At 33.6% G+C, this 11,204-nt stretch overlaps 1 protein-coding gene and 2 long non-coding RNA genes across 3 annotated transcripts; all 3 read right to left on the bottom strand.

The window, feature by feature from the left end:
* Nucleotides 1-300: 300 nt before the first annotated feature.
* Nucleotides 301-888, bottom strand: LOC124449712. The gene is made up of 3 exons (XR_006949525.1): nucleotides 860-888; nucleotides 681-754; nucleotides 301-521 (listed from the first exon to the last, which is right to left on the bottom strand). It is a non-coding gene; the product is annotated as an uncharacterized LOC124449712 (long non-coding RNA).
* A 3,235-nt stretch (nucleotides 889-4,123) lies between these two features.
* Nucleotides 4,124-6,996, bottom strand: LOC124449685. The gene is made up of 6 exons (XM_047000649.1): nucleotides 6,949-6,996; nucleotides 6,737-6,826; nucleotides 6,348-6,556; nucleotides 5,623-5,782; nucleotides 5,252-5,358; nucleotides 4,124-4,239 (listed from the first exon to the last, which is right to left on the bottom strand). The coding sequence occupies exons 2-6, from the start codon at nucleotides 6,780-6,782 to the stop codon at nucleotides 4,207-4,209; spliced, it is 555 nt and encodes a 184-aa protein (XP_046856605.1). The 5' UTR covers nucleotides 6,783-6,826; nucleotides 6,949-6,996; the 3' UTR covers nucleotides 4,124-4,206.
* A 679-nt stretch (nucleotides 6,997-7,675) lies between these two features.
* On the bottom strand, nucleotides 7,676-10,814 carry LOC124449746. The gene is made up of 3 exons (XR_006949565.1): nucleotides 10,525-10,814; nucleotides 10,274-10,368; nucleotides 7,676-7,690 (listed from the first exon to the last, which is right to left on the bottom strand). It is a non-coding gene; the product is annotated as an uncharacterized LOC124449746 (long non-coding RNA).
* Nucleotides 10,815-11,204: the final 390 nt, after the last annotated feature.

The raw sequence follows: 11,204 nt of genomic DNA, 5'->3' as shown, positions 1-11,204 counted from the left end.
TTATGAAGTATGTTTCCATGTTTACTTTGTAACACGGGCTCAAATGTACGTTTGGTCATATCATATCAGTGTTGCCAGATTGTGAACAAAGTTCATAGATTTGTGAACTTTTTGATCTCTTCATGAACTTTTCATGAACATGAAAAATTTGTGAGCTTTTTGTGAACTTTTCAAAATTCTCTGTAGGATTTCATGAACCTTGTGTTGTCATTGCTTTAAGATAGAAAATAATAAGTAGAATGATTCAGTAATAAAAATAGTAAATTGTTTACTTCTTGTAATAAGTAATAATATGTCAAAAGTTAAATTATTTGCATATTACATAAATTATGTTAAACTAAAATTAATTTGCTGTGTTTTTCCCGCTACTTTGTCCTGTTTTGAGTTTTTATTTAACAAAAATGTCGAAGGATCAAAAAGCAACGTCGCTATGAACATGTTGGAAAGCGATAGCGATGCTGATGATGGTTGTTCATCCGTAAATGATAATGAAAAAGGTGAAGCTCCAAATCCTAAAAAAGCTAAGGTAAAATATACAGCCGATTTTACTCACAAAGGACAACATATAGCTCAATCTAATACAAAAAGAATAGTTGAAATTCATGATCACAATCTTAATTCTGTAGATTGTCTACACTAGACCAACAAGCAAGCAAACCGTTAAATACGGGCAAACATACCGTCATGCTTGGGAAAAAGATCATTTGTTCAAGGGTTGGCTTCACCCTGTTGCCAAAAATCCGAGCAAAGCGTACTGCAGTGCTTTTAAAAGAGAGCTCACAGCAGTTATAACAGCCTTAAAAAAAACATAGCAAAACCACGCATCACAAGGAAAAAGTCAAGTTCTTGTTAATCCTACCCTGAATTGAAATAATTCCATGTTTGCTCATCGTTCCGGCCTAATAGATGGAAATTTCAGGAAGCTGAATTGCGTATGGTCAGCTTTATCAGCTTTATGGATTTGTGCTTCCCAAGTTCACAGAGCTAAATGCTATGTTCCAGAGTTCGAAATCTTCTGTCCACTGACTGCACAATGGTTTGAGTGTTATTTACAGAGAAAGCTGCTACTTAAACGAAGCCTACTAGAAAGGGTTACCATTGAAAGACATCGATCCAGCCAGTAAAGTGAATTTCATGCCATTGTCAAAAATGTATATGGGAGCTCGGATTGCTCTTTGTTTGACAAAAGATGAGTACAAGCAACGACCAACAGACGTGCAACATTTTCTTAAGTGTGTGCAAGAATTTTACATTGAAGCTGCTTCTCAAATAAGGAGTCAATTTCCAATAGGAGATCCGATCATTGAGATGCTTCAAGTTTTTAGATCCAGGCGTGAGTTGTGCAAAGTTTTCTTTTCTTGCTCCTCTTGCCATGGCTTTTCCAAATATTATATCCGAGTCGCAACAACAAGCACTTGATGACTAGTGGCGTATGCTTTCTCATGTCACCTTACGCTTTGACAGTGATGGTATGGAACCATAAGAATTTTGGGGTTGCTTTGCAAAGATTACGATGGCATTGGAAATGCAAAGTCTGATCTTTCGTGTGACTTCATGCAAAGTTTGCTTTGCTTACCTCATGAAAATGTCGATGTGGAAAGAGTGTTTTCGTCAGTCAGTTCAATCGAGACCAAGAGCAAAAATCGATTGAAAACTGCAACTTTCCGGCATTGATAAAGGTAAAAAATGGTGTTAAGTTGTCTGGTGGTTGCGTAAAGTTTTCACCCCACTTGACGAGAAGAACGAGTACTCGACTGACAGCAATTAAAAACGGTACATAGACTCTTAACAGTTTACTTAAGGCTTGAAAGTGATCCTAGTATCGATGAATGAAGCATTTACCCAAAAGCATAATATAGTTTATACAGGTTGAGCTCTCCTTCATTGGTTAGGCTGGGAAAATATCTTTAAGCCTGATCTCGTTTCGTTCTTCATATTTGTTTATTGTAACTTTTGCTCTTTAAATTTATTCAATTTGCTAATTAATGTGATTTGATAGAGCTGTTCTGGATTTCGATCGATTATTTATCGTTTTTGGTGATTTCTGGTCATGTTATGAGTATGCTCAACAATCACAAACAATCTCCGAGCTATTCCGACACATTTCGACACATTCCGACTTTAAAAATGTAGATACATGAACTTTTGGTAATTTTTGTGAACTTTTGGTAATTTTTGTGAACTTTTGACGTCAGAGAACATGAATAATTAGATATTTTATCTGGCAACACTGTATCATGTGTACAGTTTTGTACTTTTGTCATTTTGTTTCATTAGAATCGAATTTTTCTACATTTAAAGCGTTTACTTTCTCAACTTGCTTCATAGCACGAACAATATTTACAATAAAACACCTTACGTGTGTCTGTGTTCCTTATTTTATATTCACTCTTTAGATAATTCATTCGCAATGAAGAGATAGTCTGCATTTTGACTATGTTTTGACTAAATAACACCTCTTAAAATTTTTTGTGTTTCACTAAAACCTGTGGTTGGTTTTATTGATTATGCCTATAAGAGAGGCCAAAAATTTTACACCATCAATCAATGGAATAAATTTAGTCATAGTTAAAGAAAATATCATTTTTGGTAAGCGTAGTAAATTCCTGTAGATGAAGCAAGTAGCCCCAGTTAGATTTATATGTGTTGAGCATTCTGGCGTCCTGACCATAGCTGTGTGACAGTGGGTGCTTTGAAAACTGAAATATATGATTTTTGTACATTTCCACCATTTAATCTCCTTTTCAAATGTGAGATGGAAAAAATGAATAATGGTTACATAGTAGTAGTAAATCTGTAAGGTGCCTACGTTATTGAATTTGGGAAGCCATCTTATGAGTATGACACCATCAGAGCAAAGTTTTGCATTAGACTTGCACCTCATAAATTTTATTTTTAAATTCATGACATGAAACATTGATCGAAAAAGCTTAACTGCTCCTTAACTGCTCTAGAATATCAACTGTTTTGTCCCGACCTTATATATTTTAAGTGGTGTAAGAACTGTTCTTGTTTTCTGTTGTTCATTTATCACTACCTACACTGACACACGTTATCTTATTTCTTATATATTTTACATAGTGTAAAGACTGTTCTTGTTCTCTGTAGTTCATTCATCACTACCTACACTGACACACGTTATCTTATTACTTATATATTTTACATAGTGTAAAGACTGTTCTTGTTCTCTGTTGTTCATTCATCATCACCTACACTGACAAAAGTTATCTTACTTCTTATATATTTTAGTTTGTGTAAAGACTGTTCTTGTTCTCTGTAGTTCATTCATCACTACCTACACTGACACACGTTATCTGGCTGCTCAATGTTGGCGTGGTTTTATTCATCTGCATAAGAAGAAAAACTATGTTAACTTACTAATTCAGTTTACTTAAATAATTGATTATGGCTTTAAGAATTTGTGGGGATTTTTGCTGTTGTGAATACTTTAATAAGAATATTATTCTTACCAGCATATTATTAATGCACATGTAATTTATAGTTCGCTTGTCTTTAGGATTGGCGGATTGACCAGTGGGAATCGTATCTTATTAGATATAATACCCAGGATAGTAACGTTTTGAACTGCCATAGTTCCATAGTCCAATAATATTCCAATAGGACAGGGACTTGTTTATGGACATAAAAGTTGAGCTGATGGAAGCATTGCTTAAAGAGCAACATGTTCTATTTGAGATTGTAGTATGTGATGTAGACGGATTGATGGACAAAAGATGCCTTGTGTTTTCTAACGTCATTGAAGTATATACTGTCCCATCCTTGATCATTGCTCGGAGGACTTCCCAGCTAGCAAAATCACGTTGTCTCAACGTTGTACCAACGTTCGTTGAACGTGCACTCAACATCGGAGACCAACGTTGAGTGAACGTTTTTTTGTGAACCCGTAGGAGCGTGGTTGCAACGTTAGGATAAACGTTGGGATGTAACGTATTTTCAACCTAAACCCAACGTTTATGCAACGTTCATACAACGTTTATCCGATGTTCATAAGACGTTTATCAGACGTTCATACAACGTTTATCCGACGTTCATTTAACATACAATTAATGATGCATTATTTGTGAAATCATAAAAAGAGCTTTTTCAATGATACGAACTAAAGTTTGATTTCCATATAATCAACTTTTAATTCATCTGTTTTGCTGTGAGTGTTTTAATATGTATACATATTTATAAAAATGCTAATTAAGCCGATTCCAATAAGTTGCCTTTTCGGACCTGCAAGAAATTAACATATATGATTATTAGAAAATGGTAGTCTATATATCATTTTATATGTCTTACCACCTACAACAACATTGACTTATTTGTCTGTAAAAGATGCCATTTAAATGGAAAACTGAATCGTCTGCTGTATGTATGTTTTCTTAATTTAATTTATACAAACATATAGACCAAAGTATTTTTTAGTTTTATTCACTTAAAAGCAATGGAATAAATCCACTTATATGAATGCCACTACGTACGTACGTCAGATATAAGAAATTATCTCGCGCTACAACGTCATCTCATACGCACGAGAAACAAAACAAATGAACAAAACTTTAATCGTTACGGCACCTTTTTCACATTTAACCAACACTGTCTTTTTTATATAAATAATAAAACAATTATTGAATTGGGTTTTCACGTAATATAAAGAATTATCAAGGCATAAATGTGTTCTCTCTGCCTCAGCGTTGGTAGATTGAACAAACCTTGGCCTTCATAAGTCTTAATTCATATACTATTTCACTCAATAATTGTTTAATATCACGCTAAGCAAATTGTATATAATAAATCTAATCATGCAGTTTGAGTTAACAAAATTTAAAACTTGCACAAATCTAATATTAATCAATACATTGTCCATTCATTATTTTAATATAATGAAACAGTGCATTTCTCTTTCTAACTGTAAATAACGGTTCCTTTGAATTGTTTGGTTATTTTGTAAACAGTTCTTTTAAGAACTCCATTGTTATTATCACATTATTTGCTATTTTGATACCTAGCTTTACTTATATTTGAAGGACAATGAAAGACACATGCTCACTTTCTTTAAGTGCACATGCCAATGTATTGTGTATTTTTCTCAACTTACACAGACAAGAAAATACAAATATGCTAACTATGAGATTACGAAGTAAAATAAGTTGAGTTTTCCCTGTCTAAGTTGAGAAAATCAAACAAAGAAAAAATGGCATCGAAATACTTTACCCAGCAATCTATGATGATAATGACATGTTACCTTAAATCTGGAACCACCTTGCCTTCCTGGAGCATATTTTAAAAATTCGGCAATTTGCTCTTCAACGTTGGCCTCGCTGCATCCTTTATGAGCTCTGAGGCTGGCTTCTAACAAGTGAAATGAAACAGAAAAGACATACTTTAAATAAATTGCATAGATAAAACACTAAATCATTTTCGTAAGATGAATGATAAACAACAATTCATTATAGTGACATATGCAAAACAGTCTAATGTATTAGCTTTAAAACTTGCAACAATATTCCTTATAACAGGAGCAACATAAATGGCTGTTTTTCCAATTCATGAACGAGAAAAAAGAGACAAAACATGGTACTGCTGCAGCAATCATTATCGTCTAATTTTGCTTACTTGTTATAACTTTGCAGAGGGCAAGGTGTTGAAATGGTCGCTTTGACTTTCTGCCTTTTAAACTATATTGGGACCATAGATTATTTGTTCCCAGCTTTGTCATAACTCTTCTAACACTGTTTGCACAGGTGTTTGCGCACAGTGCTACCAAAAACTGCAGCTAGTAAAGAGAGTAAAAGATAAATTATATGGAAAAGTTCAATTTAGACATATGTATATATAACCATTTTGATCTCGAATTGCAAAACAAAACCATCCAAAGTGAATGGTGAGAGCTTTTAGAAAGACCAGTTTCTTCGTTAAAATTTTTCAGCACAAATAAAACGACACACTCCTAAGAGCCGTTTGTAGTATAGTAACGTATTTAAATCAATCAGAACACGACAATGCTCTCACGAAAAACAAGATGCTAGATTCATATAGTTTAAACAGATAATCTGACCCCCTAACGTCACGAAAATCGTCATTAAAATTAAGTTTCAGACTTTGACAAACGTGCATATTTTCAAGCTTCAAACACAAATGGTAGAAAAAAAGGCAATATTTTGTTACGTAATTGAAAATGAAACAATCATTTTCACGTTTCCAAACCGATAAAAGGGAAGGGCTATGCCTTCCTTTGACACATTTTTTTACGTAACACTTGAAAGAGTCATGCATAAAAAATAGGCAGTGCCAATAAATATTACTAAATACGTATGGGTGGTTAACTTTCCAAAACTTACCAACTTTCTTCTGGACTTTTCTTCATCAAGACTAGAGGATAGCTCCTCAAGTTCTTCAACTGAATCTAAGGGATTGGGTACAACATCTTCCAAAATTTCGTGCTCGTCTACACCTTTCGTAACGCTTAACAGAGCACGCAATATTGACAACGCTCCTTCTTGCTTATCAATTAATGTTTCCAGTTTGGTAAGAACTGATCTTTGGAAGCCTACAAGATAGATAAGAAAATAATAGAATAACTTATGTATAACCTACGTAATATCTTAAAAATATAAACCTTACTACATGCTAACAAGAAAATTCAAATAAAACTCGCATCAAATTGCTAATTGAATACGCATACATAATAACAACGCTATTCAAAAACTATATACTGCAGAAAAAGTACCATTAATGTTTGGTTGAGAACGTCTTCCTGCAGGTGTTATGTTCATAAAACTTGTCGAAGTCGTTTCGTGCGATGAAAGGCCATGTGCATCTGCAAAGCAATCACGTGTTGCATTTGGTTGTGAAGAAAAAAAACATTTCAAACGACACGAAATGAACGTAAATGAAAACGTAACAACAAACATGCAATAATGAATTGTAAGAAAAGCTTGCCTAAGACAACACTGTTTCGTTGAGATTGTCTTTCTCTTGTTGTGCCAGTTGTAGAATTCCTTGTGAAGAGACGTTGCTTATCTACAGAGAAGACACGTACTGGGTTTATATTTTTATTGTACACGAATGATTAATAAATTTCTTAACTGTTTCACAAGGTCTGCTTGTGAGAAAGTGCTAAAACAATTGTTCTGAGAAAAAGGACACGTTCATACCAGATTTTTCTGATAGAATACATCTTGATGTATGCAACAAAGTCAAACACAACTAGGCAAATTTGGATGACCATTCTTTAAGAGAGCAAACAAACCATCAGTATTTTGCTTAATTGAGACACTCATTCACCCAATAAACTAACCATTATCTTGAAAAGAAACATTTAAAGCTATCATCTTCAAAATCAGAAGAAACAGAAAATACCTCTCACCAATGTCTGCATTCACATGGACCAAAGAATCAGCCAGTTTCCATGGCAAAAGAAACATCTAAAAATAAACTTCACCGACAGCAAGTCATTTTCCCAATATCACAATCATTAGGCAACTTTCAAGAGAACTTTGTTTAGGACTGGCAATGGTTCAAGCTGATTTTTATAAAGGTTATAGATGTTCAGGTCATTATAAAACATTATTGAGAGATTACTACAGCCACATCGTCATTAGGCATTGCAACACCATCTTAAAAGCTTTATTAGCAGCAATCCAGTTTTTCTGTATTTTTGGTCATTTCATTATGATATGAACTAAAGTAAATAATAAAATGTAACTGTCCTCTATTTATTTTAGATTATTTCATATATCCTAATGTTACAACCCAATTCCCCTAAGTGCTGGTGAACTACAAATTTAGTAATACTTTAAAGGACATTGGCAACGAAAATTTTATGGCATATTTTTGAACCTTTGTGATGTCTAACAACTAAAATAGAAAAATTTTTCTCAAAATATTTTGTTCTGAGATATTTGCAGCAAAAGTTTATAAATTGCGCCATCTTGGATAAAATTTTGAAAAAATTATCTCGAGCGGTAGTGACGTCATTGGCTGGTGAGCAGTCAAAACAACAATACAATATACTTTGTGATTGACTGCGTTACAACACATTTAAAGCGTACTTTACGGGATTTTTTTGCTGTAATGGATGACATACACGAAAATCAACCGAGTGAGGTTCTGCCCTATCAATATGAACCTGAAGTGAAGGCCGAAACTAGTGAAGAAAGTGGTTCCGAACAGGAGAGTGAGCAGAGCGACTTGTCCTCGTCGGAGGATGAATTACATGCTGAATTTGAGAAAGCAAATGCTTGGCGCCTTCAAACTCTTAGTTGGTGTAAGTGTGGACATTGTACTTTGTCAAAAAAGGCAATCGAGTGTTTTTGTTGCCACGAAAAAGCGCTTGAATACGATGAGTATGAGGCTTTTCTAGGCCAAACAGAAACTCAAGGAGTAAATTGCTTGACAACACACCAAGAGTTTAGGACAATATGCTCTCAGAAAGTGTGTTAAAGATAGACGTGTGTCGGCATCTTGAAGAAAACTGGCCCCTGTCTGATGAGGATCTAGAGAGAATACACAAGCTGTATCGCTTAGTCGCATCCCAAAGATGTTCTAGGTGGATTTTTCAAATTTTGGGGAAGAAACATGGAAGACCATTTCCTGCTTGTGTTTATACTAGCATACAAAAACGCTTCGCGTCACCAGACGGACTTTATACACATTTTAAATACGCATGTTATCACGAAAGACCGTAAATTTAGTCTTAGACAGACGCTCTTTGATGTTCTTTGTTATGATCTGCAATTGCGATGCCATATCATTGTCAAAGGATTGTCACGAACTGCGCAAAAGCAAAATGTATGAGTGATCCACCCAAAACTTGTATTCATTCATAAGTTATAAAGTTAATCGAAAAGTGTACTTGTACATTGTGCACGCAAACACGCACGTAAAACATTACGGATAAACGAAACTCTACACTCAAGAACAAAACACCGCGGCTTAGAGCTTATCACCTGTATAAAACTACATAACCTTTCAAAGACTCTTATGTATACAAATAATAAATTAAACGTATAACTCATTTGTTGGTCACAGGTTTGTAATATGGGAAAATGAAATATTTTTACTATTGCACGAAATGTGCAGTGTATAAAACGCGCTTGTTGTTGTCTGGGCTTACAATTGGTATGTCGGCAAAGCCTAGTTGTAAAATCTGCTAAAATAAACGTTTCTACGTCTTATAACGACTAAATATTGGAAAAGTTTATAAGCGTGATAAACTACACAACTTTTGTTAATCTTAACAACCGCCGACTGTTGTCTTTGTTTTAAAATTCCAGTGAACAAATGTGCTATATATTATTATAATACTATTATTTTATATTGTGTCATTCAGTGGATACCAGCCAATGACGTCAGTAATGTATTCTGGCATAATTTAGCATAAGCCTTTTTTTCCAAAATGGCGGATAAGGATTCAACTTTATGTCAAATTTTCTCAAAAGCAAAATTCAAAAGAGACACGAAAACACGAAATTAAGTATTCCATAGCTATCTATGATAAACGTATGAAAAAAAAATTTTCGTTGCCAATGTCATTTAACCAAAAAATGATAATTCTCATTCACAAGTCATGGTAACTTATATGCTTCCTCAACCATTTGTAACTTATTCTCTTCTTTACATGCATGTATCATACCTAATTTATACATAACCCTAAAATTTTAAGTATAACATTATAGTTTACTTGCTAACAACAGCAAATGGAAAATGTTCTAAGAAACTAAATAAAAATAATTTAACTGACAATGCAAGCTTACTAAAGAAATAGGTTAAGTTAATAAACTAATCTAAGAGATTAAAAAAGTGGGTTGTAAACTACATATTGTCTTGAATGCAATAATTGGACAAACGATACTTACTAGTATTATAAAGCAACCATGGATTGTTATGAATAAACATTCAATTACCTCATTGTAAAATTATATCACTGTTTAAAAACTGCTGTGATTTGCAATAGAAAGTACAACTATTTTAAGGTTTAAGACTACGTGATTCTGAATCAAAAACATTTTGTAAATCGCATAATCACATAACCTCATGTTAAAAAATATTAATCATCACCGCTTATCAGTCAGTCAGTTAATATAATTCCAGATATGCTAAAACATGATAGTTACGTAAGATTTCAGATATAAAACAGAATTTTGACAATGAAATTCATACGATTATACATCGGGAATTCAATGATCACAAAAAATTGTAATCATTAAATTTGATAAGTAATTTTTGAACTATAAACATCAGTCGCGTGAATGATTTGACATACCCCAGATCCGCCCCTGCATGTTATGACAATAACAACCATACGTACTGATGAATACCATATCCAAATGCTATAGCAAGGTGTAGTGATAATATTATCTTTATAAAATAAAAATAGAAATTAAAACTAAGAATAAACTAAGCTTAGTAAATTTGTTTGTTCCTACACCAATATACCCGGACTCATAAAGTCACGGAAATAGTAACATACGACAATCTCTAGATTATAAAGAATGATAAAATAAAGGTACTTACCACAGTTTTTGCGCATTGAAACATATTCTAGATCATAACTGCCTCTAAACTTGGAAAGCGAGCTGCGCATTATCTTGTCTTGACAACTATGAGGCAAATTCGATTCTTGCACGAGCGATTTTCAAATGAACACGAACGCCGATATTTTACAGGTATCGAAATAATTTTGATGTCACATAGATTTAAATAACTTTATTTATCCATGACAGATATTTGAGATAAGTAAAACGTCGCCAAATGCCTTAAATATTCGAAAATCCTTGGTTGTAAACGTTATCCGCCAAACATTTCTATAGTAATTTGTATCTCTAGTGGGTGACCGGAAGTGCATTTTGCATATATAATTAGGGCTTTACATTTAAAAGGAAAAGCTCAAAATAATTCGCGATTTTGCTGCCAAGCAAGAAACCCGATGTAGTGTTCATCGCAGAAACATAGCTTACATGATACTTGTAATCTTGAGATACTGAGTATAACATTGTTTATAAAAACAGAGCTTTTGGACCACATGGAGGTGGTGTATATTTCTATAAAAAAATCTATTCAGTTTACAGTTTTGACTAATTTAGTTCGACCACGTTTGAGGCTTTTTGGGTTTAAATTATGCCAATCAACTAGTTATAAACTAATTAGTTAATTCAGCAATGGACATTTTTATATTCTTGGTGTGAAGTCGTTTT

The sequence above is a fragment of the Xenia sp. Carnegie-2017 genome, unplaced genomic scaffold, assembly GCF_021976095.1.
Source record: "Xenia sp. Carnegie-2017 unplaced genomic scaffold, XeniaSp_v1 HiC_scaffold_23, whole genome shotgun sequence".
Lineage (NCBI taxonomy): Eukaryota > Metazoa > Cnidaria > Anthozoa > Malacalcyonacea > Xeniidae > Xenia > Xenia sp. Carnegie-2017.
The sequence above is the reverse complement of the archived record's forward strand: the minus strand, read 5'-3'. Positions and strand labels throughout refer to the sequence as shown.

Coding starts and splice junctions, on each gene's coding strand:
- LOC124449685 (XM_047000649.1), bottom strand. CDS start 6,782: ATGAACATAACACCTGCAGGAAGACGTTCTCAACCAAACATTAATG. Junction 5,359..5,622: donor CCTCTGCAAAGTTATAACAA/GTAAGCAAAATT, acceptor TTCACTTGTTAG/AAGCCAGCCTCAGAGCTCAT. Junction 4,240..5,251: donor AAGGTGGTTCCAGATTTAAG/GTAACATGTCAT, acceptor AATTTCTTGCAG/GTCCGAAAAGGCAACTTATT.